Source organism: Athene noctua, chromosome 7 (assembly GCF_965140245.1).
Source record: "Athene noctua chromosome 7, bAthNoc1.hap1.1, whole genome shotgun sequence".
Taxonomy (NCBI): Eukaryota; Metazoa; Chordata; class Aves; order Strigiformes; family Strigidae; genus Athene; species Athene noctua.
Window position 1 is genome coordinate 44,600,702 of NC_134043.1, and position 26,711 is coordinate 44,627,412.

Here is a 26,711-nt window from a genome sequence, read left to right on the forward strand (position 1 = left end):
TCTCCATAAAAATGTTTTTATTCCTTATCAGTGGTGGCTGCATATGAAAAGATGCTCTATTGTGAGCTTTTCAACAAAAGAAACTGCAAAAAAACAGCAATCCTAAGTAGCAGAGACACTGGGGAATCCTGTTCCAGGCCAGAAAGACAGCTATCAAATCCATCTCCTTGCCTTCTTGCAATCCAGGGAAGTTAAGTTTTCAGCAAGAGGTTGGAAAGAGGCATAAAGAAATTATGTCAAGACATGCTACTCTGAAGCAGCTGTCCAAGGACCAATGTTCCCCCCCCTGCTCCACATCAGTCTTCATCCTCATCTTTCATTTTCTTCTTTTTCTTCTTCTTTTTTTCTGTATTCTGCAAACAAACAAATGTTGCTATGAACAAAGTATAATGGAGAAAGAAAGCAACACAGTAACTAGGCAACAGAGCTCACACTCAAAGCACCACAGCAGCTGCTGTACTCTCAGCAAAGCACAACCCAAGAGATGTCACCTTCCCCTATTGCTAAACGCGCTCGATGCTTACAGCACAGTGGGGCCAGTGGGCAAGGGAAGCTGTGCTGTGTGCCACACTGCTGGCAGCTCAGCACTGCGGTCAGGCAGCTTCGCTGAGCAACAGGGAGACGACTAAACCCCATCTTAAGAACAGGATTTCAAAACTGAGCAACTAACTTGTTTTGTTTGGTCCCAATCCACTCTACTGTTGCTAGAAGACATCAAATCAGCAGGCACAGCCTCTGCTCCCTACACATCCTAAACACTAGAACAGATGCCTATGGATCAGCACCAAGGGACACCCTTCCCACTACAAAATGATGTAGAAAGAGAACACTAAAGAAAGATGGGGGTGGGCAGAGGAAAGGAGAGGACATGCTCCTGGTACACGGAGGCATTAGTCACAGATTTCCCAGACCTTATTTTGTAATGCAAAGTTTCTTGCACATTACAGTGATGGATATCATGAAAAAAGTTACTAGACTAAAGCAGTCCTTGCATACCACGGGTTATACAGATAAGAACTTTATCTGTATAATATTTTTTCCCTCCACTCCCTGTGTTTTGGAGAGAATCCATTCCCATAAACCATCAGGTAGCTGTGCAATTCTGTCTCACCTCAACCGTGGGGCTGGTGGGGAGTTCCTCACTCAGTACTTCCTCCTCTTCCGCTTGCTTTTGCTTATCCTTTTTCTTTTTCTTCTTTTTGACAGGTTCACCATCTTCTACAGTTGTCTCTTCTGTACCACAGAAGGAAGAAAAATGAAATGCAGGTTGTCAGTTATTGAGTGTAAAAGGCAAAAGTAAAAGCTTTCTATGATATGTGACAGGATGCAATGATGAGAGTAAGAATGAAGTACTTAATGCCACACTGCCCCTTCACATCTCTGTACACCTATTTTCTTTCCACTTTGCCCTTACCTGCATGACTACTCCCTGCTGTAATCAAAATACACAACTACCTGAGACACAAGTGACAACATGTGGACACACTATTCACATCCCCTGTTACAAACACCACTCATATGCTGCTCTGAAAGTTTAAAACAAGCTTGCATGTTTTAATCTGTCTGCCAAATTACCTTCAAGTACTCTTTCTGAAAACAGACTGTCCACAGTGGGCAAATATTTTCACCAGCATCACAAGATCAGTGGAAGGACTCTAAAACCCACATCAGAATTGCATTCAGGCAGCAGTAGCTTGTTCACAATTGATTTCCCTATCTTGATGCTGGAATTTGCTAAGAAGCAGACCTGTTTTCTTTACTGTTTAGACTGGCAAGCACAAAGATCTCTTAATGCTGAGCTAATGTAGAGCATTTAATGCAAAAGCAGAAACACTTTCCTGTCCTGGAAGACAGGAATTGAATTATTTATATAAGCTGAAAGGAATGTTAACCCAAGGAAAGATTTACTTATGCCCTCTTATATTTATTTTTTCAGAACTATTCACCAACAGCTGGACTATCTAATCACAGTGGTAAAGGTACTATGATTTACCACTCATTTTCTAGAATACATACCACAGTCTTCAGAATCTCTAGGTAAAAGATACCAAGCAGAAATCATTACCAAGCTGACAGCCTATGCAGTAGCTAGGCTGTTACTGGAGCATACCCAAGTTAAATTTATTTGCACAGCTGAGTCAGTGCTGGATACCAAGTTTCTCAGTACATAGTACTCATGAGTAAGTTCATGACGTAGCAACCACTGTCCTTCAGAAGCCACAAAATTAAGATTCTAAAACCAGTGGTGTTCACTGTGTGCAGAGTTGCTACTGGAGGTTTGACTCAAGAGGTAATTTTCTCACTGTACTCCCCAAAAAGACGAATCAATTTCATTTTGAAGCACACTCACCACTTACAAAACAACAGAAACAAAACAAGTACAATGATAAAAAACTCAAAACACACAACCTCCTAACATCTTGATTGTACTTTGTCACAAGTTTAGTTCCTCAAAGCAGCAGCAGGATTATATGATTCAAAAAAATACACTTCAATCTTTGCCTAACAAACTTCAGACAAAAAAATTGGCTTCAGGGTAAAAAATTTCTAGACATGTCTACAGAAAAATACAGCCAGCTAACACAAGCAGTTTCCTGACATTAAAAAAATGCCAGAAGCAAAACAGCAAAGTATTCCAGATAAAGGAACTGGTAAATATAACTGTAAATGGATTCTGACATACACATCATTCACAGTGAACAGTGTGCAAGCACAAGGCACTCAAAACACGTGCAAGAATTGGTATCCTCACTTCCCTATGAATGACACAGGGAAATAAGAAGTAGCTGGAAAAATAAGCATAAACTACATTAAAGCCATACAGCATAACAGGAGCATATGCATCATATTCTGCTAGGCAACACGTTTTCACTCATCTGGATTAGTAAACTATGTTTTTTCAAGCAAAATGTTGGGCAGTAACCTTGGAAAAATAACTTCTTGTTATTACCCTACATGTCATCAAGTGTGACACACCAGGCAGTGGAACCGGTCACAATTTACAAACGCAGATGATGCACTGTGCACTCATAGGCATGGTCACTTCTCACAGCTGGCAGCAGACGCCTTCCTGAAGATTTCAGTCACTGCTTTCTAACAAAGCTCACACAACACTTTATGTACTTGTACCTAGGCAGAACGAATATAAAAGCTACAGGGGTGCTGGTCTTTTCCCTCTGGGCAGAAGACTTTAGTCACTCAAGCCCAGCGGGGTTTCTTTGTGAAACACTGCAGGTGACAAGAAAGCCAACAGCTCTTACTATCAGGCACCCAGGCACAGAAGCGCCTGGAAGAGCAGTTTGATTGATGGCCCTATGCAGTGCTGGAGATCACCAGCAGTAGTTCCATTCACCCATTTTCCACCAGTTTTCTACAAGCTTTTACACACCAGATGTACCCTCCCTCTTCCACATGATGCTCTGCATGTACAGAGTCAAGTCGCACTGCCTATCAATAAATATGCCATGTCATGATGTTGCTGTCATTTAAGGCTTTGTGTCTTGCAGGGTCCATTCCATTTATTTGATATTTTTCTTTTCAAGCAAGACCTTTCCAAATGACTAGCTGCTGCTGTATCCTGATGTTTAAACGTCAGATGAACACTTGACTAGGGGCACTGGCTAGCCTTGTTGGTGACATACATTTTGTCTAGCCACATCCACCTTCAACAGCTGTAGACAAAAAAAAATATCTGTCCTATTTCCCTTCCCCCACCATTAAAAAAGGATTTAACAGACAACTTAAGTGGATTGTAACTTGTTTCAGGCACTATCCTTCCACTTGGCTTCTTTTTTAGGTGTAAATGTTGGAAGCGGTTTGAAGTCATGCCTCACTCCCAACTCCCCTGGCAGTTCCTCTCCAGAGTACTGTCATACATGCACCCCAAACAGGGAGAAAAAACACCACACATCTCACCTTGCAGTAACCTTTACATTTCGGGCTATTACATTTCAAAATATTGTCCCATTTTACAACAGATATTAAAGCAATAGTTTGACAAATCTCTTTTCAGTGGCAGCTTCCCAGCTTATTCCTGTCCCTTACCTGCCTCTTGTAAGACAAACTGGATCAAAACTGATCTGGCTGAAGAATTCCCTTTTTTCCTGGACTGCTTTTCCACCACCCCCATTTATAAAGAAGCTGCACAATCAGCACGGGGAAGGAGGGGGCAGAGACTTCTTTCACAACACTATGTCTGGGTGTGTAATTTCTGACCAGGGAAAAGCTTAAAGAGTAATGCATCAAAACACAGCAGAAATTAAAGGCTCATGCATATTCTAGTGGGCATGCAACATAAATCTTAATATTGGGACCTCCTTTAAACTCTTCTGTGTATTATGGAATTTACTGAACTGCTCAAACTTCTCAGACCACCACCACCACCCCTCTAGCACAATGTGCAGTCATATCAGCTACACTGGAAAAGAGCAAGGTCATGATCTGTGTAGCCTGTGTCAGGGAAACCCATGTACTTTGCTGGGTGGTCAAATACAAGAATTTGCAAACATAGGGGCAGTGTTATTTTAACAGGTACAAGAGGACAGGCTGAAAAGATTAGTGCTGTATACAGGTGGTATGAGATAAATAACCCCTCTGAAAACACTTCCACAGTTTGAAGCAACTGGCACAGTTAGTTCTAGTGCCCAAGTATCCAAATAAAATGGCCCAGCTGATATGAAGAACTGGGAAAAAGCAGGAGCTATGAACCACACAGCTGAAGGATGCCCTATTCTTTACAGGAAGAAAAGCAACACATCTGAATGTTTTGGGAAGTTTAAAAAAACCCCAAGCAAACAGCACAGATTTCAGTAGTACACAAGTATTCTGAACACCATCTACTGCTCAAGGATACCTGCTAAGCTCTACCCAACCCCTAAGCCAGGAGGTATTGATGCTCAATAAAGTAAATGAAGCAAACACAAGAAGGTTTGTGTGTGAAAGCATGAACCATTGTATAATGTATCTACGAACAGAAATATCCTCCTCAAACTGTAGGAGACCAGGCTGGAAATGAATGTGATATTTCACCTGTGAGGAGCTCATGCCTGCAAGATGTCAACGCTTGCTTTGATAATGCAAGGGAACCCCAAGGGAACAATTCTGAGACTACAGTATGGGAAGTTAGTTCAAAAGATTATCAAAAGCAGTAGCTGTGAGAACACCCACGTTCTCCAAAAAGCAAATGGGCGAAGTTCCAACCTCCAAAGTGCTCATGTGTCCTTGTCTCATTATGATAAGTACAACACAACAAGCTGGGGCACAGATCTCAGCTTTATAGCAAAAAGGATTCTCCCTCCAGTGTAACTTCAATTATCAGCTAAGTTTAGGTTCCTGCAAATTGCTGCATCCATGTACACAGATATCATGATCCGACAAGCATCCGGAAAGATCACACCTCAGCATCAGCTGAGTATGAACAGGTACAGAACCAGCATAACCACCCTCTGATACTCTACAACACAGCAGCACAGAGAAGGGCAGAAAGGGAAGGCTCTGATAGCCCTCACCTGCTGCAGGCACAGGTAGCTGACAAAACTTGAGAGTAGCTCACACCCAGATCTATCTTGGGGTCTCACAGAAGTGACTTAAAGTCCTCCCCCCTACCCCGCCCCTTACACTCGGTGTACTCCACTATCACAGCAACTACTAGGCCAGACATCTTGAGGTGCTGAAGTGCACACTGGAGACAAGAGAAAGAATGTTTCTTAAAATCAATCATAATATAAAACCAGATTATTTTGAAGTCACAGTCCAAAATCTTTCTTGAGTAACTTAGAGAAGGAAAGAACTGTGGCCATAGTTCAGTTTTAGCTCTCCAGAGAATAACAATTATTCACATATTATGTAAATTCAGAATGAAATTTCCAAGTGTCATTTCACATCTAATTCTGACAATGTTTTATGCTGAAGCATGCCAGAAAACATTTCTATATAGAATAAAGTATTATTCTTTAAAGAAAACTGGGAAAGTTCTGGTTTTACAGAGAAGAAGTTTTAAACAGTTGTAAGCATATAAGAACATTTAACAACAAAACTCTGCTCATATTCTTCTTGCAGAATTTCTTGCTCAGCACGTTCGTATTTAGTGGCCTCAGTAACTTGAAGACAAAAACTTCTTTTGCAGATATTTAAAGTAAGTTGACTTTAGTCTGATGTCAGTCCATAAAGGATTATTAATTACTTTTAAATACACCGTCATACCCAAGGAGAATAACCAGATATTGTGGCTGGCTATAAATGTTAAGCCCCACTGCATGATGCACACAATGACATGCCAGCAGCACAGATGCAGCAACTAACCTTTCATCTCTGCTTTGAACTTCTTTGCTTTCACAGGAACCTCTGTGTCTTGTTCTTCCACCTCCTGAATTTTGCGTTTCTTTGAAACAGCAGGAAGTGTAGAGTCACCAGATGGGTCAAATATTTTTACTTCACTGTAATGAAGAAAATAAGCCAGCTTAAGTGACAAGAAAAAGAGCTAGCCCCCAGATAAGATCCTGCAGTTGAACATAATAAACTTTCCAAGACAACCTTTCAAGAATATCTGCAAGTCAACCTTGTTTAGCTAACACAGCATCTGCAGGTAGCGAAGCCCTCTCTCCAATGCATAAATGGTTCATCAGTAACCACAACTACAGGAGATACCCCATGAAGTACAACTGTCTGATCTGATCTGAACACCCTAGTTATGTAAGAATTTGGTTCTGGTTTGTATCTGTTCAAGGCTCTACAGAGCGTTAGATTAATCTCTCTGCTGCTGAACACCTTTTTAGCATAGCTGAATGGTCACAAGCACATAGGTGCCCACAATTTGCCAAGTCCATATAAACATACCCTAAGGGTAATGCATATATACAGGATTAGAAGTGGCTATGTGTTTTTTGTGCTGCCACTCCACCATTACATTCACAGGGCACAACTCACAAAGCAGGGTAATGCTCGTATCTTTACCAATTACTTTATGGGACATTCAAATACATAATCTGTCTCTGAAACAGCCTCTTCTCAAACAATGCATGTGCCTTTGTTTAATCCCAAACTCCTCCACAGGCTGCAGAGAACCAGCCATCCTGAAACCCAGTGCTCTTTAGTTAGACCTCTTCGGGAGCAATTGATTCATCTAATAGCAATGAAGCAATTTTTTTTCTTACTCATGCAGAACAGAATTCCTACAGAAGGAGAAAGTAGTTTTAAAAGAGTAAGCCTAAGCTATTTCCCTCAACAACAAACTGAGCACCTGAACTTCTCTAAAGTAGGAATCTCAAGTAGCTATCCTGCAGAGCCTACAAAAGCAACTGAGGCTAGTGCTTGACTGGGAAGCATGTGGTAATGCTAGCAGACAGTACCATCAGTATATCCTCTAGGCATCAGAAATTATTCTTATGGGTATTAACACCGCATACTGCTTTACAGAAATTAGTTATGCAGCCTTTTGCAAACAGTGGACTCTGCTGCAGTTAAACCCAGGCAAGAGCTCACTGGCTTCCTTGTCATTGACAAAAATACTGCTGTTAATAAAATTTTAAAATAAATCAGCAAATAAATATGCTAAAGATAGGTGATGCACTTTCACACCTGTTTTTGGAAAGCATACATTCATTTGGAAAGCAAATTATTCACTTGAGCCTTATCTCTAAAAGCTGCCTTGCAATTTTTTTCAGAAACATTACTTTGATGTAGCTAATTCATACAGGATCCATCGCGCCATACAAGATTCAGATTCTTGCCAATCTCCTTAAAACACTAGTTCAGCCCTTCAATCAATCTCCACAAAGCAGCAGTACTGCCATTTTTGCACTACAAGAGCAATTTGACAGGAGCTGAGTTAGTCTCCCTTTTAGACAACCAGACTAAGCCGAACAGCCAGGAACTATCTTCAGTCTCTCCCCCAAGACTAGACATGTTTGCAAAGCATGTCTAACAGTAGAAACATGTCCTGGCAGGAATTCATGACTCATCATTTCAAGAGGTCAAAAACCAGCATGTATGTCATCTCCTCAACACTCTCCTCCCTAAGCTACTGCTTCCTTACACACCCTGATGCTTCATTTACTGACACTGTCTTTTTAAAAGCAGCTCCAGAAATCAGAGCCATCACTACATTTTGAAATGCCTAGCATATGGAAATGAAAGTTACAGCTAGGCTCGAGAAAGATGTTTGGGGACTGCAGATGGGCGCAACAGTGCTATTTTTTCCTCACAGAACTAGCATCCAGCCCTGGTTTTGCTGAACACTTGCCTTCTCTACACCAAAGGTTCAGCAAAATAAGCAGGCTAAGCCAAGCAAGATGACTGCAACCAAATTAAGCAGAAAACCCAGATGTCACAGCTCAGCCTAATAATAACGTGTTCAAATCCTTAGATGTTCAGCTGTCCCAGTTACAGCTTAGTGTCACTTCACACAACAGAACTGCTCTAACAATGTCCAGAGTACAGACCCCATCCACCACCTAAGATACATACTACTAATTACGTACGAGACCTAAACAAAGAAATGCAGCTTTGCTCAAAACAAGCGTTGTGGTTTTTTTTCTTCTGTAAGAATAAAACAGCTAAGTAGGTCTCTAGGACAGCTTCCATGTCAAAGAAATTAATTTAAACTCTGATTTTCTCAAATTTAATCTATTCAGACTTCCATTAAACAAAGCTGCTATGTATTAACTCCCCAAACTATCCAGCCTTTTGGGCTGATGCTGATAGCATCTAAATATGCATGTTATCTGATGATGTCAGTAATTTACTATTAGAAAATCAGGACTGTTTCTCCAGTTCACTGGCTTTACCACAACGGCAAAGTGTGGGAAAATGGGAATTCCCATTAGTAATGGGACTTGCCATCAGTGTTTAAAAGCACAGAAAGTGTTTTCTGGATCTTAAGTCAACTCAGCCTACAACCAAAAAGCTTCTCAGAAATAAGAACAGGAAGAGCTATTTATACTCAGCCAAGCTGACAGGAAAAACTCTCTACCTCTTGTTTTGATACTTGTCTGTCCTGGCCAAGGCTTTTCCAGTGCCACTTATTCTTCTTATCTACAAGAAAAATTTAGAAGTGAAAAAACAAATTACTCATAATGAAAACAATTCACAACACAAGTTCTACAGCTCTTGAAAGCAATTAAAACTGGAAAGATAAACATATATTATTGGTCAGGTTCTTGTGTACCTGTATGAGTCTTACACCTGGAAGTACAGTAGTGACAGGAAGGTAACTGGGGTGAGAAAGGCATGTGCCTTTCTAATATTGTTCATCAAGAGCCCAATTCAATTAAAGGGCATCACTGCCACATGACATACATCATCATACCTCTAAACTTCCAAGACCAGCTCGAATTTGTGCACATGCTCTTTTTTTGCAAGAATAACTGCATGTCAGGGCAGGTATCACTCTATGCCTGGCATAAAACCAACCTTAAAACCACAATACAGGCACCAAACTGTATCTGAATTAAATTTGTACTTGTCAGGTGATCAGTTTGTGTTTTGGTATTAACATTTCTCCCTTGCCTTTGTTTCAATGGGAAGTATCACCTCCCATTAAACGTCCAAGGAGGAGCAGGCAGGTTTTTCTGGATTTTTCTTTTTGGTTCTAGCAATGCCAGTACTACAGCATTAGTATCAGATCTATCTTTGGAGGCAGAATCTAGTCATCATTTACAAGATGACATGTAGCAGACATGTAATCTAAAAATGGAAAGTGAACCCTACATTCTCCCAGCATGCTGTGCTGATGGCAATAGGTGAAACAGCAGGTATAGAGAGGCAGGATACGCATTATATGACTGGAGAGGAATGCCGCAATTTGCAGAATAACGTCTTGCTTTAGCTACAGAGAAAGTTCCTTAAGATAAGCATCACCAGAGTTCAAATTTTGGGCAACCGTGGTGGAAAATGGTGCGGGCGCAGGGTGGTGTAGAAAACCCAAATGCACCTTCTTCTGAGGTGAAGAAAAAGCAGCTATGAAGTAATAAGCCTATTTTTGTAGTTAATAAAAAGTGTAGTAGAATGTAAAGGCATGATCTTATTCTTGTTCAGAATCAAGATTTTTCAGTATAATGTAAATGAAGACAGGTATGTCAACAAGAAAAACTGATGTACAAATGGATGCAGCCAGCTCACAAACGGTATTGCTCCAGACAAGGCTAGGAGAAACTACAGAGTAAGAGCGACACTAGATCACACAACCGAGTGAAGGGGAAAGATTCAGAAAGCAGTGCTTCAAAAATTATACCATAAACAAGCACGTCAGCTCCATGCAGCCCTCTGCTAGACTTACCCCTCTCTCTTCCAAAAGCCTCAGTCTCGTCTCTACTTTTAGTCTGTTCTCAGCTCCCATTTCGGCATTGGTATTCTCTCCAAGGGCATCATATCGAATAGTCAAGGCAGTCTTAGCTGCCAGCATTCGAGAAATCTGGAAAAGACAAAAAGAATATTAAATGCTAAGACACCATAAGGCAATGATTCACTCTGATCTGGAAACCATACCCACAAACAAAAGAACAAAGCAATCATTTACTAGCAGTGTTTAGGCCAAAAACCAATTAGTACATCATTCTTTCAACATTGAAATACTGTTAATGTAACGCCTTATTTTCTTGATAAATAGAGGGAAATATCTGAGACAGCAAGTTAGTCATACATACCCCACTCTACCCCAACGTTCAGACCAGGTTAGTTTCATGCATCATTTCTGGCTGAAGAGCTTTCTCCACAGTTCAAACACATATTCGTGCCCCTGCATTAGAAAAGCCTAAGCTCTTTAAAAGCAAGCCACAGAAGTTACTAGCTGTAGCACAAGAGTCTCATTTTGAAGCAAGACTAAAGCCTGTAACAGCTTAGTTTACCGTCACATGAAAGAAAGTAGTAACATACCCCTTGAGGAATACAGTTACATAACTCAGCAGGAATGCATCTGTTATTACTCAAATGCATTGAATGGACAATCCTATTCACTTTTTCAAACAGGAATGAATGACATCCAAAGATCTGTGGGACAGTGGTATGTTCCACATAACCACGAAGCAATACAGTAAAGCAAGCTAGAGAAAGTGTCTCACTGTGAAGCTCAAGCTATCTCATCCACAGATATTCAATGCTCTGGAAAAGCCAAGCTGGTAAACAGTTCTGCAACTCACCTTTCCTTTGTTTTTGGTATTGGTTTGTCCCACTAGGGAAGCATGATAGATAAGGCCAAATTTAGGTGTATCTCGTTTAGTCTTCAGTGCTCTGAAGAGTGCCTTCTCAGCACCCAGTAACTGAACTGTTGAGGCTGGATGTTTTGCCAGATTTAAGAGGGAACCTAGAAGGAGGTGACACAGCAATAGTAATTTGTCAGAGGAGCAGCTAGAGAAGCAGAAGGATAGATTCCTACGCTATTCAAAAGTAGGAAGCTCAGAGCCATCTATTTCTATGAGAGCTGCTTCATGTTCTGAAGGACAGATAAGCCGTTTCAGTCTTTCATGCCTCAACTAACTGTCTTGGTTTGATTTCAGCAACAGGAAAGAAGGCTGACTCAATAAAACATATTCCACTGGAGTAATGCCTACTCCTGACAAAGTCTGGCAGGAAGAATGTGTCATCACAAAACTGCAGCATAGATAACTGAAGTAAGGCTGCAACCTTAAGCCAGTCAGACTGTAAAAGCCTAATGTCAGTTTGTCAGCATTTTACCTCAAAGTGACTGGACCATCAGCAGCAGGCTCAGTAAGCGTCTCAGAAGAGGTAGTGACTTAAGTTGCCCTCATATTCCAAAAAGAATTCAGGCCAACAGAGAACTACATCATCACAGACTACTACTAAGCTCATGCCAGTATTCTCAAGATTCCTCAAGAGCTACCTTCCCCCTCTTTACCATGAGATGTTCACCAGGGCCTTGCATAATGCTTTTAGCGAACCAGCTCCTCAGAGAAAGCCTCTGATGAAGTCATCTATTTTTTTACACTAATCAGTGTAACCCACCTGCATGAGCAATGAGCCTTGCTCCAACCAGTTCACCCACCATGACAGTGAGATTAGGAGCAATGGCCATCATTCTGTTCTTCAGGTAGTCATACAGCTGCGTCCGATACTCAGAGATTTCAATTACCTGGCACAGAGTTTGGTTACAGGAATCAGTATTAGCTGTCAGACAAATATTAAGAGCTAAGTATACTGAAATAAGGAAGTGCTGAGAATTCTAACGGATACGACTAACGAAGTGCAAAATGCAGACCGCCAAGAGCCAGAGTTACAGAAAGCTTTATATAGGGCATATTCCCAGAGCAGAGCTCCAGCCACGAAGTATATTGGATCTGTATTGCTTATTCCCTGATGCAACTTACTTTTTCAGCAAAGCTCCTGATAAGGGAGTTGACAACATACCAAAGACAGCAAAGTAGAACAAAAATACTTAGTAAGGACATTTTCTTTAGGACAAAACCCTGGAACATTCAGTTTTCACATAAATCTTTGCCACCATTCTTTTGAAATAGGATAAATGCTCTTTACTTGTTCCATACAAATACACACAATTAGAATGCACATAAAAAAAGCAGCCCGGTCTAGACCAAGAACAGGAACTCCTAAGCCTGCCACTCCCTGGTAAAGTCACAAAGGGATCCAACTGGCACCACTAAACTCAGAGGGAGTTCACATACAACACAGATGAAAGCAGGGCCCTAACCCTTTTGGGGCCTCAGTGCTCCACTTTTAACCCAGGGTTTATCACCTAGCTTCAAAAGTATCAGATTAAAGAGGCTATACAGTACCATTATCTCAAAGACTTAAAAGCACAGTGATGTCAAAACTCCCCCCAGAACTAAGACTGCCACTTTTAGAGGACTGTGCAGACATCAACAGTCTGAGATGGCTCAGATGAGGTAGTGACTGTGCACCCTCATGTCTGTACATCAGGAAAGCAACAATACAGGAATCATCACTGCCATCACAAGTGTGTTCGCAATGCCCTGGGAAAACCTCTGCTTCGTAGAAGAGGCTCTGATATGGCTAAAGTAGAGTTCCTATTGCCATTCATCCACGGGTACATACCTGATCACAGAGGTGGATTATGTTGTTTATATCTTCTTCTGATACTTCTGTCCCCATGGAAATCTCAGCAGCAGCCTTCACATCCTCTTCGATCTCCTCCGGTAGGATGTCAGAAACATCAGAGGCAGCAAAATTGCTTCTGTCTCCTGTGGGGGACAGATGAAAGCAAGTTTGTGCTGGGGGTGAGATGAATTAGTAAAAAAAAGCATAGAAACAAAGGAAGATGAAAGGCCAAAATAACAACAGCAAGTCGTCTGACCTTATCCTATTCCAAACTCCCCAAATACATGTCAGTGTTCTGACTGTGTTTATACTATCTGAGAATGGTTGGAAATAATACATTTGAAACTAGGAAAAAAGAGCCCTTATTCTGTAATGCTGCATACTTCACCTTTTCAGTAGCTGCTTGCTGCAAAATTTTCAGTCACAAGATGACAAAGGAAGAATTCCAGGAAGCAAGTAGCCATTTACCACTAACCAAACCTACATAATTCTTCCTGCAATTGGGAAAAAAGATCCCTTAAAATTACAAGTCCCTCTCTGGACTGCAAACTTAATTATTAAAAAAAAAATCATCAATACAAAGCACATGCCTAACAGGTGAGGCAAGTATCCAAAATATTATAGCAGTCATTCTTTCTGCTCTTATAATTATAGCGGTTGTGGTCTCCAAGAACACTCGCAAATAGGCAGCAACTCCCTTTACATCAGTTTTTGGCAGCTAATTTCCAAACTGGTCTGCTGACTAACTGTAATTCTAAGAAGATACACTAGTGGTCTATGAAGACCTCACTGGTGATACAGTATTAGCTTTGTCTTAAGCTGCAAAATGGTAAATTGCATCAACATGCAGATACAAGCATACGCTACTTTTCTACGGGCCCCATTTACACTGCTGCTGAAGGCAGGATTGTGATCAGGGTCACGAGTAGCTGGATGAGTGAGCTGCTGGTCTACAAATCAGTGCCATTAATGCATTGCACACTAACATGCAACGTTCTCCAGGCTCATGCCTCCTTATTACTCACCAACTTTCCGTACACATTTACAATACGTTAGGTTGTCTGTGATGATTTTGCCCAGTTCGGGGAAGTGCCAGCCATACCATTCCCTACAGCGCATGATGTAGTTATTCAGTTCTTTGTCCAAGTCATCAAGAAGTGCTAAGAGAAAGAAGAATGGACTACTTTTTAGAAAACGGTAATCTAAAAATAGAAAACTCTCAAATCAACAAATTTAAATAATGGAAAGGGAGATAAACTGAAGTTATTTTATCCCATAAAGACTGGAATGAAACATAAGCTGCAGTACATTAGAAGTCTTTACTTTTCAGATAATCACATAACCCCAAGCACCATGTGACAGAAAAAGTAAGACTTCCTGTGAGCACGGCCTGAAAGTTTCATCACTGGGACTGTTTTGGACAGACTCTTTTAACAGCTGCAGAGCACGTTACCCTGGAAGGGGAGCAATAGCCAGTTACTCTTCCTCTCAGTCAGCCGAAGTATTATACATAAGATTGATGTAAAGCTTAACCATCTAATAAAACTTTAAGGAAAAATGTTTTAAAGGTGAGAAACTGATTTTGTATTCTATTACTTGATTTAAAAGATTGTATTAAGTCCTTTAGTTGCCTTTATAGTATAAATCAACCCAACAAATCCAACAGGCTCACCATTTACCAGATACGACCAATGATTGGATTTACAACATAAGAATATAACACCCACAGCATATATTGCTACAGAGCCCTGAGGCTAAAATATTTCCCACTAATGCAATACCAACATTCCCATCTGTCATCTCAGTGGTAGTGACGAAGGAACTGAATTAAATCATTAATTTCATCTTAACTATGTTTCATCATTGACAACAGTCTGGGAATTAATATTCCAAATAACATTCCTCACCACTGCCTCACAGCAAGCATGACAATTATGATGCGGATGTTTTCAAGGAAAAATGAGGAATGGGCTTTCCTAGCTGCCTTTACAATTTCAGTCTGTTTTCCATTAAACAAAGAGATGAAATGCAGCATTAGACACTGCAGTGGATTTTACATACCTAACATAAGAGTCTATTCCTACATTGCTCTCTATGCAAGACTATCAAAATGAAAGGTCAAAAAATTCTGTGCTGTGGGGCCCATTCTCCCAACGCTACCCAGAGTGGAGGCATGTTGGCAAGTGAGGTCCTCAGAGGACTGAGCTAACACTGCCTGTACTCCAGCTGATCTCTGTGCTGAGAGAAAGTGGACACCAGTTTATTTTATCTCCCTAAAAATGTTCCTGCTTGTGGAAAATCCTATTAAGAAAACACACCTTATGACTAGCTGAACACCAGTGCCCAATTTACTGAAACATGCTAGGAGAAAATTGACAGCAATACTTTTCTGTAACTAACATAAAGAAGTCAGCTATCCTAAGTCAAATCCATTAATAATTTAAGCTCTAAATATACTTACAAATTGCCTGGATAATCATGGTATCTACTTTGTCTGGGCTGAATTTCAACTTGTATCGGGAAAGGCTGAGGAGATAAAATAGTTTCATCAGCATCCTGACATCCTGCTGCAGAGTATGATCCATCTGTTCCTGTTTTACACAAATATAGCTCTCCATACATTCATTCATACCTGCTCAGTTTTATGCCCCTGACCGCTCTCGGCTGTGGACAGAAGCCACACTGACCCGAGTTTCACAACAGCTCTGACATGTGTACATGCACATACCCTGTGATCAGGGTGAAAGGGAAAGTTAAGACTATCCGTACCATGCGCAACAGACTGCACGTGAGTGCTGTGGCAGGAAATGGGCTGTTGGTTTCTTTCTGCATGGTTCCCCACAAAAGAGTATTTGTCAACAGCACTTCTAGTTCTGCAGCAGCTGGAAGTAATCCACAAAACTGTACCTACCCAGCAGCAAATATCAGCAACATTAATGTGAAGCAACAGAATAAACTTCCTGGAACAGATTCTCACTGTCTGAGAAAGCCCATTACCATCTGGCTTTAATGAATGTTTAAAATTTCTCAGTATGCTACAGTAAAACACACTTGATATCAATGAGGAATTGCATCTTCAAGTCCTTTTTCAATATTAATGACCATTTTCTAAGGAAACATGCATCCATTTTTCAGGAATTAGATACAGCGAAGCAGTTCTCAAACTTGCCAATAGCTCACAGACGGGACAAGCTCATGTCAGAATACAGATTAAAAGTTACTCATGAATGAATGCTTGACCCCATGCTGATCCAACAACTTTCCATTTAACTACTGCTTCACTAAACCTCATAGGTGGTGATAGCAAGGTTTGAAGACAACTCTGCTTTGACATTTACATTATGTATTATATGGGCATCTATTCTGGTATAAATGAGCAAACCATGGTCTTCACCTTCTCTCTCAGCGGCAGTGGAGTTGCAAATGACCCATTTGACTGCTACAGAGACATTTCAAACTAAATCCTAAAGTACAGCATATGAAAGGAAAGCTATCAAGGCTGGGTGCAAACTGAAAAGCCCTTCCTTTATAAAACAAGATTTCAAGTACAAATGTGTCTCGACTTAGAGTACAACACCATGTCACATACTGAGAGACACTTCAAGTAACACAGCACAGCCAAGGATGCAGGAGTGGAGCAGGCATGGGATGAAATAGAGCTGTTCTAGGAACCCACCTGTGCGCCAGACCCAGGCACATAGCTGCCATCTCTCGAGAAGGGAGGCCTGTAATAAGCCCTTCAATCTGTGAGCGAATTCCCCTCATCAGCTCTGTAACCATTGGGCTGTGTATACAGCTCAAATTCAGCTTGTCCTGCAGAACAGAAATCAACGGTCCAAAGTCAGGCATGACAACGACATTCCTCTAAGGCCCTTCTTCCTTATCTCATTATACTCAGTTTTGCTGCTGCAATCCTGTGATCACACAACAGTTTCAGCCATCTCCGATGCTCAAGGTAGCAACACCCCCAGTTCCCCACATAGTAACAGTTCCAGTTTGAAGAGGGGATTTATGATTAATGCTCAGTTTGCTATGTAGACACTGGAACCAAAGATTCAAGATTTTGCAGTTTACTAGAAACAGTTTGGCCACAGAGAAGAAATTCAGAGGTAGAGCGTCGGGACTTCAGTTCTTTTTCAAGGAACAAAACTGAATAATTAGTTCGGAGTCTTTGGTATTGTTCACTTTAACACTTACTCCTCATTTTGCAGCCTACCAGTCTAAGACATGAGAAGGAAGTCAAAATAAAAATCACTGGAAGAGTCAGCATTCAGACATGAGATGGGAACCTGGTATTTTGACACCTAGGAGACACTGGAGAAAGCAGTCCACCTCTATTGTACTGCTTCCTTCCTCTGGTAGTCAAGGACCAAAGGATGTGCACAACTGCTTGTGGTCTGAGGAAGGTAGAATGATGCAAGCCTCCAAAAAGCCCGTAAGTATTAACCCCACTATTGCTGCATCTGTTAGTGAGGAATAAGTGTGTCTGCCTGGCTGGTTTTTTTGTCTGGTTCCTCCTCACTTCTTTTTCTGGATGGGATCATTAGGGAAAATAATTTTTTATTCTGCTGGGTTGCTAACCAATATTTAAGAGAGAAATCAAGCAAACCTGAACACCTCAGTGTACTTCTACCACATCATTCACTTGTGTACTCAAGATGACATCTTCCCAGTACACATGCAGTACACATTTGATCATAGGATTAGATATCTTCCACACTGCAAACACAACACTGGCAACATAATCCATCGCTAATAATTGCAAAATCTCTGGAACCTGACTATAAGATTTCAGTAGCACAAGACAAAAGGAAGAGTGGCAAAATCAGTTATCACCTTTATGACACCTCCGAGTTTGGCATCTGCTACAGCTAACTGTTCATGGGCATCTTTTGCCACTATCTTCTTCAGAATTTTCTTCAAGTTCTTGCTGAGCTTGCCTTCTACAAGAGCCGTGGATGCTGTAAAAAACGAAAAAGACCAAAGATGCAGTTTCTTTCTCCTTCTAAAACCCTCAAAAATAGTACTCCTAACTTGGTATTTTTATTTTAACTGCCCACAGTAGCTCTCGTCTGAGCTGCAATACTACTTCACCATGCAGTGGTTAAAATTGAAACTAGAAAATTATGTACTTGTTCCTTTGGAGGTCTAAATCAAAAACCCTTCTCCCAGTTGCCTCTCCTTTCTCCATGTGGTTTCAGTTCTATTTCTGTCAATTTTAAGGATGTCTACAAACAGCATGCCATATGCTTTAGATGTGTTTAACATTTCAAAAGGCAACGTTATACAGGAACATTTTGTGTACCATTTAATTAATCAACCATTTTCCAGGTCCCTTAGTCAGCAGCCATGATATGCTAAGTTGAATAATGGCTTATTTGCATCCTATGATGATGATAACGTCCTAAAGGTCAACACCGAATGATGCCAAACGCACTGACTGGGCAGTCAGACACGGACCTTTTAAATATAGCATGTAGACTGAAGAATTATAAAAGGACATTCTTCATTCTCAGGTATTAATAGATCTGTAAAAGCTTTACAATCCCACACAGTATGTTTTAAGCAGGCACTTACATAACTCTCTTTGCAGGTCAGCTCTGTGCTCCACTGAACTTCTGTGATTGATGCAACATCTTTATCACAGTGAAGAGTAGAAGCCAGCGATTTTTGATTTCCAGAACCGTAATGAAATGTAAGAGTAAAATCTAAGTGCTGGGCTGAGTTTCCTCTCAACCCTTCTACAATGAAGATAAGTTTCCACCTTTCAAGCTGGCCAGTAGTTTCTAACCACTTAGAACACATTACATAGTCTTCCCTTCAAAATAAATGTGACATCGGTAGTCTGAATAACATCTCCTATTAAACAGATAAGTAAACCTGAAGCAAAGTAGTAGAAGTTCTAAGGTGGTTTTTTCTTTGTTTTGTTCTGTGAGGGTGGTGGATTTTTTTAAAAAATCAGCCTAAGTAACCATGATCTAAATGCAAACCTATGCAAAACAAACACAATCCAAAGAATATGCCAGGGAGAGGACTACAGACCAGCTTTAGTCTCAGTTGTTTCACTTGCATCTCGTGTGATAGTAGTGCCTCCATTCTTGTTTCCTTAGTTTCCTTTATAAGCTATGCCTACCACATCAGAATACAAAGACCTGTTCTTTAGTTGTAAATGTGACCTGGAACCTTCACCCACTGATGTCATACAGCAAATTCAGCAGTAATAGTCACACCATTTCTGAATGATTAGCTAGAACTTTTATCATTTCTGTTCAAACTAGTTCTCAGCATCAAGCATTTAAGTGTTGAATTAGTAAAAATTACTCAACATAAGGCTTTCCATTTTGTTTAAACTCCCAAATTTCTTTTAAGTGGAATACAAGCATTTTTTTAGGCTGAAAAAAAAACCAGGCATAATATGCATCCATAAAACAAGTGCAGTTGTAATAATATATGTACTCTGACATGTCTGTTGTCTCAGTGGTAGTGACGAAATGTTGACTCAAATCAGTTATATTCAGCTTCAACAAGAATCCATCATTGACAACAGGCTATATATACATCAGTCAAAACCTTCTATCATGGTGCTCATTAGTGGGCTGTTTGGGAAATAAGCATGGTAAGAAAAAAACTAGACTTCATTACATTTCTACTGCACTACAGACTGGATGGATGACCTCATAAAACAACAAAACCAGCTGACTTTGAAAAATTTCTAATTTAAAAACTTAAAGAAACCGAACAGGGACAGATGTAAGTAATGAGTAAACGAGTGCATGAAAAAGATTTTTTTTTTGTAAGAATAGTGTTAACTCACTTACCAGCAAGTGCTTCTGTCGTGTCCTGAAATTTTTCAAAGTGTTTCAGCTTTACTCTACAGAAGAAAAATACAAATGTGTAAACGAATGTACATAAAACAGATGCTAGAACTACTTTATTTTTTTTTCTGCCTCTATTATAGTCCCCCTCTTCTCCCTGAGACTGAAAGAGACCAGAGATCAATATCCACATCCTCAAAAAGAAAGAAGAGCATTAAATCTGCTGATTAAATTTGAGCCTGATATGACTTTTCAGCTGGGTCCCACAAAATTTATTTAAAATTTAAAAAAATAAGGAAATTTGATTTAATATTTCTAGGACCAACATAATCCGAAAACCTAAACCCCCTTTTTGCTTTGTAGTCCATATTTAAAGACAGACATCATCCATTTAAATCTCAACACTGCACCCTGATTAACTAGGTGTCACTGCTGACTGACTGATGATAGCATCTTCCCACTCATCTTCAAAACAGAACCTTCTGCCTCTGTGGAATGCGTAGCCTGCACAAGTCAGATTTAACATGCTTTTCAACCAAATGTATCTTCAAAGACTTTAAAACTGAACTGATTCATTGCCCGTAAATCCTCAAGTCCTCCCTTATAATTAGATGTTAGAATACACGTTCTGAGCTGAGCTTAAAAGAAACAGCAGAAAATTCTTCCACACCCTAACTGCTGACCAGAGCCAAAAATCATACGGACAGTGTTTAACCACACTGTGTCAGATCCTTAGGCCCAGTTTCCCTCTCTCCCTCACACAGTCTGTGGTGTTGGTATCTAGAGTTACAGTTAAGAAGCTATCTCAATCCAGTAAATTCCTTGTCAGGGACAGGCATTTGACTAATCCAGTTCTGATTAACCACTGCTCTTTGTGAGTCAAGTATCTGCCGAGGAAGCAAGGTCAGAGATAAAGCCGAAGGCTTGAGTTAAGCATCATAGAGCCCAGCAGAAGCTCCAGGCTTATACTGATGCCTTTTCAGAAAGGCAGGAGAGATAGGAATCACTTTGATCAGAGTGGAGATCCATTAAGAGCCACATCCTGTCTTGCAAGTGGCCAAGATTATGTTTCCAAGACAAGATTAACAACACTACAAACAAGCAGAGGTGGGATATTCCAGCCTCTCCTCCAAATACTGTTACAGAGCAAGACAAATCCAAATCTCGAGGTATAGCTTTTTCAGAGATATGTTATAACCAAAGCTGGTTAGTAATCTTCCAATAAAAAACCACCCTAGATAGACTTGGAAGGAATCCACTGTTGTCCACAGCTTTAGGATAATTTGCTAGAAAGGCCAACTTGGTCAGTGGACACTTCAGTCCCCGTGTAGCTATGCAGTGGTGCTAACACTCATTGATGGCACAGGTAACAACAGTAACTCTCAATTCACAGTGATTCACATGCTATTAGTTTCAACTGGATTAAAATTGCTTGTTTTTTTTTTTAAAAAAAAAATTCCTGTGAGCACAAAAGCCTGTCATTTGAGCCAGTTCCAGCATTACAAGCTTGGATGTTCTTGTCAAAGCATCCAGATCTCCTTAAAATATTGTTCAATTTTTTGCTTCAGTGACACATGGTAATGACTTCTGCAGCTTAATTACGTTGCAAGGGAAAAAAGTAATTTCTTTCACTTTGATATTCCATTTCAAGTTTCTCTGAGTGTCTAACTTCTCATTATCATTGCTCACTGCTTTTAGGTTTTACAATACTGAAAACTAAAACCAATACTTTTTTCTGAACATCAGATGTGCATAAGTACTGGCAGTCATATCCTTCCAAAAGCCAGGCTGCTATCCCCACGAAAAGCCACTTACATTTTGTTTGCTTTTTCAGGAGTTTCAAATTCTTTCCACAAACTGTCAACTTCTTGGAGCTTTTTCTCATTCAGAACCTGAAAGAGAAGGTTTCTCTTAGAAGAAAAAAAAAACACAACACAACATACAACTGTATTTAAAGCACTCTTGAGCAACCTTCAACCCTTCATTCAGCAGAGGAGACCCAAAGCAGATTTACAGTGTATATAACCACTGGAAGTTAATACTGATCAAGTCAACAAACTCAATTTTGGTAATCTTCAGTTTCATCATTCTCTCTCAGCAGCTTTATCCTACTAATAAACACAAAATATTACAGTGTTTTTACTTTCAACTGAATTACAGAAGTTCCTCAATAATGGCTGGGTCCTTCTGAACCTGCACATTAAAGCAAAACCCTCTCCTTGTTTATCAAAATTGGGCTTGCCCCACCTCCTCTACAGGACTCATTCATAACCCCAGTGACCCAAAAACCAAACCTGCCACTGCTTTGGGAAAGTACAAACATGTCTGGGATGCCTAACAGGAAGGAGTGATCCCACAAGTTATTTTCATTAATCTAAACTAGCCCAAGGAAGAAAGAGAACATCTCTGTAAAGAAGACTTTTCACCACAGCTTGGTAGTCAACTGAACCAAGAATTACCTAAGAGGCAGCAACAGCTTAATCCCATCTCTGTACAAAGGGGATCCTCCTCAGTTTTTAAACTGCACAAGATTAACAAAGTACACCCCTAGAGCCTACACACGTTTAACAAAATAGTCTGTACTTAAAATTCCTAGCAAAGTGCTCAGGGGAACAGTACAGTCTTTACACTTCACTCCAATCTCGTGGTTTTGTCCCCACAACAGAAATGCAATTTGACTCAGTGCAGAAATTGTTCCTGGGATTATGAGATTTTGCTCCCTTGCAGATTTTCAAACCCCTGTCGAAGGAGGCTGTCTTTTTTAAACTCAATTAGTAACAGAGCAACATAGCAACTCATTTCCCACAGGACTCTGAGGCGCAGAAAAACCTCAGGGCAACTCTTCCTTTCCACAACTTGCTGATTCTTTCCTCCAATTCAACTTTCCTACCCCAAGGCCTACAGAATTTTCAGCCTCTGTAAACAGACATGGGGCATATAGAGAAAAACAAATACACAGAAGCTTCTAAATCAAGGTTGTTAGTATACAGAAATTACACGCCTATGTATATTTTGTGTCATGCACAACAGTAGATAGGACTCACGAGAAAAAGTATTCCAAGATCTAGAACATGGCTATGCCCTGTTTGCTCTTACTATTTAGGCTGTTTGCTCCTCTGATGTGAGCAACATCTACAAGAGAGCTACACAGCTTGCAGAGGACAACAGTTCTTGATCACCAAGGCATAAAGGCAGAGCACAGTTATGCTGGCAACAGACATCTGTGGGCACTGCTGAAAAGGGAAGTGGGTGACCGTGAATGTCTCCCAAAGCTCAGAAGCACAAATTCTGTCCAACCCTAAAGTAATAAAAACCCACACCCCAAAAACCCAAATAACTAACCATCCCTCTCCAAAAACCCAGCAGTGACAATCTTTAGAGACTGCTTTAAAACAAAAAAAGTTAAACTCTGCAGAGAATGTTTTGACAGAGAATGAACACACAAGTGTAACAACGACACAAGTTTGCAGCCGTACAGCTATCGTGTCCAGGAAAGGAAAGGTACACGATTTAGACCCTTACCCTGCAGATGTGCGCTGGGGCTCACTGTATTCAGCCTTGGCAGCTGCAAACAGAATCAGCATGGAAAACCAAAGCTTGCCTCAAAACATGGGTTTTAATAAAATATTATTTCTCCTCAGTTCCAGCAGCTTTCCCCTCTCTCCCAATCCAGCCCAGACATCACTTGCAGGCCGCTGCGTTTCCCCGGGAGCGGGTGTTCGAGAGCCTGCCTTTCAACACCGCTCCTTGGTGGCTGGTGCCCTCTAGCCGCTTTGCACACACATCACAGCCAGACCCCTCGCCCCAGCTACAGCACTTCTGCAGCGAGACTTCATTTCTCTTTAAGCCCCTTTTCCTGCCTTTGCTTTATGTCTACCTTACTTTCAGAAATTAAAATATGGGTTATTTTCAGCTCCTCCTGGCACCTGTAAAAGGTTAAAAGGCCTTGGCGCAGTGAAAAAGAGGTTTAAGCCTACTTTTTTTTTTTTTTCAGTAACTTGGAAGGTGCAGGATATTAGCTAGGGTGAACAAGCAGTGAGCCTTCAGGGAGGCTACTGTAGGTGTTAGTTCCCCAGTTATAAGTGTTGGGGGGGCACCACAGAACAGAAGCTATCTTGTTTTCTCCCTGAGTCTTACATCTCAAAATCCTCCTTGTCCGAACTGCACAGCTGCACTCCAACGAGGAGGAAAGGCAGCAGAGGAAGTAAACGTAGAGCACCATGGTTGTAGTTCTGCAGCAGGCTAGGGCAAAAGTAGCCAACGCCTTGCTCTCTGCACCTACACTTGTGTACGAGCTAAACCTGGAAAAAGTCTAAACTGGGATGGGGGGAAATAAGAGTATTATGATCAAACTCTACGAACAAGCTAGTGAAACCGTACAGGCATCAACACTCAAGCAAGCGAACAGGCCAGAGAGAAGCACGACACTGTAGCAGCTCTAGTTGAGCCTTGTTCCAACCACCGCGCAGCTGCAGCCTTTGAGCCTCAGCAGGAGCTGGCAGAGCCCGCGAAGCGGTCTGTTCCCTCCAGCCCACGTTCTCAGCTGAGCGAGGGAAGTCAGACCACGCACTGTTCCTGCGAGCACGCTCGCCCTGCCCGTGCGCTCCACCAGACGACAAGCCCCGCTTTCGGAAACGCCCTCGGACCAGTACACCCCGCACACCCGTTTGGGCACAGGCTGCCTGTCTCCCACGCCCCCCTTCCCGCATCCACAAGGTTTTGTTGGAACATCAGCCACGACAGCACAGCTAGGAAAAGAAAACAGCATACTCAAGCCCGGGTGCCGCCGGAGACGCCAGAAGGAGCAATCCACCCCTAGGGATAGGGGGAGACAAGCTCCCCAGGTGATGCTCCGCAGGACCACCGGGGAAGCCCCCCGTCCTCCCCCCAAGCGCCATCAGAGCTCAGTCGCGGCCCGCCCGCCGCGCCTCTGCCCCGAGGCCTCCCTCCCCACACAGCCCCTCCGCCCCAGAGGCGCCGCACAGGGCCGCGGCGCAGAATAACTCCCCAAAGAGCCGCCCGCGTTCCCCCCCGCAAGCCCAACGCACGCCCGGAGCGCTCCTCGCCCACCCCAGCGCTCGCTTCTCCTTCACCGCAGGACAGCGGCCGTCGCTCCCCGCACCCGGACCCGGCCAGGCGGGGACGGGCCGCGGCCAGGCGAGAGGCACGGCGGCCGGCCGGCCGGCCCTCCACCCCTCACCTTGAAGATGGCGTAGCCAGCGGCGGTCTCGAACAGCACCAGCATGGCGGCAGCGGCGGCGAGGCCGGCCGTGGGCCCGCACAGGGGGAGGCTGCGGCCACGTGCGGCAGCGGGCGCGACCCCCGGGCAAGCGCGCGCGCACCGGAAGGAGAAGCGGCGGCAGCGGAAGTGAGCGCGGAGGGGCGGAAGCGGTGGGGCCGCCTTCCCCGCGCGCTCCCGCCAGCCACGTGGCGGGCGGAGGGTCCGCGCGGTCGCGCGCGCCGGACGGGGCGGCGCTTGTGCCAGGGCCGGTAACCGCCGTTACCGCCCGCCCCCGCCTCTCTGCGGCCCGCGCGCTGCCGCCCGCCATCCTCGCCCTCCCCCGCTGCGGGCGGCGCTGCCCGCCCCAGGGCCGGCCGGTGGCTCGGCCTCAGCCAGCCTCCCTGTTAGCGCTCGGGCGGCTCCGCGGGGGTCCTCTGTGGTGGCCCGTGCCGGTCTGGCCGCTGCCCCTGCGGCGGCCGTTTACCGACTTCTGCTCCCTAGGCAGCAGCGGGCCCCTGCCTGGCGCCTCTCGGGCCCTGCCGGCGCAGCAGCCGGCGGTGGGGACAGCCGCGGGGACTAGAAATGTGCCTGCGCTCGGGGACTCGGGTGCCCGCGTTAGCATTTTTGTGTCCCGAGTGAACCCTGCAGCAGGTTTGAGCTGGTGGTCCCTGGGTGACCCCGAGGCTTGCTGGGGCGCCGCCTCCGGCCTGCCCGCTGTGCCGGGGCTCCGCCGGCGCGCCCAGCCCCCTCCACACAGCGGGGCGCATCCCCTTTGCCCCCTGCTCGGCCTCCTCCGGCTTGTTCCCAAGGGCTCTTCTGCAGAGCGTCATCCAGATACGATTCTCCTTTGTAAAGAATTGTTTGCGACTACGTGCAGCTGCCTGCATTTGAAAGGTTTGCTTCTCCGACAGAGAAGTGCCGAAGTACGTGTATTCGAAGCACACGTTTTAAGGGCTGCTGATTTGCCCACAACGCGGCGGTGTCCCCGGGATAGGGGCGGTCCTGGCCGGGGGAAGGCAGAGCCCGCAGGCGCCTCCAGCCATCCGGTTGTGCCACCGCCTGGTTTCTGCCTCGGCAAAGAGCGGCTTTGTGCGCGCCGCTGCCTCTGACCTACTTCTGCGCCTAGGTCCGAGCCCGGCTCAGTAACGGAAGAGCTGCGTGCCAGGGGAGCACGGGTGAAAAGCACCAGGCCTTGCCCTGATAAATTCCCGCTTCCTTCACATTGAGAGTTACCTGCGCTGAAAATAGAGGCAGAGTTATTCCTGCCCGCAGGAAGAGAGGCTGCAAGCAACACTTGGGCTTGATTAATATCAGACATTTGTTGCTGCATTTTATGCAACCATCCGTATGAGTCAGCACGCCTTCATTTCCTCTCCTGCTTCTCATGTAAGGAATATGCTGGAAAGCATGGAAAGTCAGAGAAATCTGGGGATTCACATCATTCTTAAGATTTTTCTTTTTTTAAGGAAAGACTTCGGTGCTTTAGATAATGTAACCATTTTTTTGAAGCCCCACAACTATTAATATTGTCAAATAAATGTTGTTCAACTAGAATGAGAATTTCCAGGTTCCTTCTAGTTTTGAAGTACTGGATCTGGTGCTGCTGGTTCAGGGGGAGTACTACTGTTGTAAAGAGCAAATTTAAAAGT

The 26,711-nt window shown here is 43.0% G+C and overlaps 1 protein-coding gene and 4 non-coding genes across 5 annotated transcripts; all 5 read right to left on the bottom strand.

Moving 5' to 3' along the window:
- On the bottom strand, nucleotides 1–25,200 carry NOP58 (NOP58 ribonucleoprotein). Its single transcript, XM_074910406.1, has 15 exons — nucleotides 25,042–25,200; nucleotides 21,657–21,733; nucleotides 19,845–19,897; nucleotides 17,863–17,987; nucleotides 16,703–16,839; nucleotides 15,488–15,552; nucleotides 14,052–14,186; nucleotides 13,024–13,169; nucleotides 11,956–12,082; nucleotides 11,133–11,296; nucleotides 10,274–10,408; nucleotides 8,969–9,030; nucleotides 6,301–6,434; nucleotides 1,112–1,233; nucleotides 1–353 (listed from the first exon to the last, which is right to left on the bottom strand). Exons 1-15 carry the CDS (start codon nucleotides 25,084–25,086, stop codon nucleotides 297–299), a joined length of 1,584 nt encoding a protein of 527 aa, XP_074766507.1. The 5' UTR covers nucleotides 25,087–25,200; the 3' UTR covers nucleotides 1–296.
- Nucleotides 11,705–11,790, bottom strand: LOC141962870 (small nucleolar RNA SNORD11). The gene has a single exon (XR_012634001.1). It is a non-coding gene; the product is annotated as a small nucleolar RNA SNORD11 (small nucleolar RNA).
- LOC141962871 (small nucleolar RNA SNORD11B) lies at nucleotides 12,839–12,922 on the bottom strand. Its single transcript, XR_012634002.1, has one exon. It is a non-coding gene; the product is annotated as a small nucleolar RNA SNORD11B (small nucleolar RNA).
- On the bottom strand, nucleotides 14,816–14,903 carry LOC141962874 (small nucleolar RNA SNORD70). Its single transcript, XR_012634005.1, has one exon. It is a non-coding gene; the product is annotated as a small nucleolar RNA SNORD70 (small nucleolar RNA).
- Nucleotides 19,489–19,577, bottom strand: LOC141962873 (small nucleolar RNA SNORD70). The gene has a single exon (XR_012634004.1). It is a non-coding gene; the product is annotated as a small nucleolar RNA SNORD70 (small nucleolar RNA).
- Nucleotides 25,201–26,711: the final 1,511 nt, after the last annotated feature.

What these genes read in the sequence shown, in the direction of transcription:
- NOP58 (XM_074910406.1), bottom strand. Translation starts at nt 25,086, where the DNA reads ATGCTGGTGCTGTTCGAGACCGCCGCTGGCTACGCCATCTTCAAG. An exon ending in TAAATGTGTACGGAAAGTTG is followed by an intron (nt 13,170 to 14,051) that starts GTGAGTAATAAG and finishes TGTCCCCCACAG; the next exon opens with GAGACAGAAGCAATTTTGCT. An exon ending in TAATCCACCTCTGTGATCAG is followed by an intron (nt 12,083 to 13,023) that starts GTATGTACCCGT and finishes ACTCTGTGCCAG; the next exon opens with GTAATTGAAATCTCTGAGTA.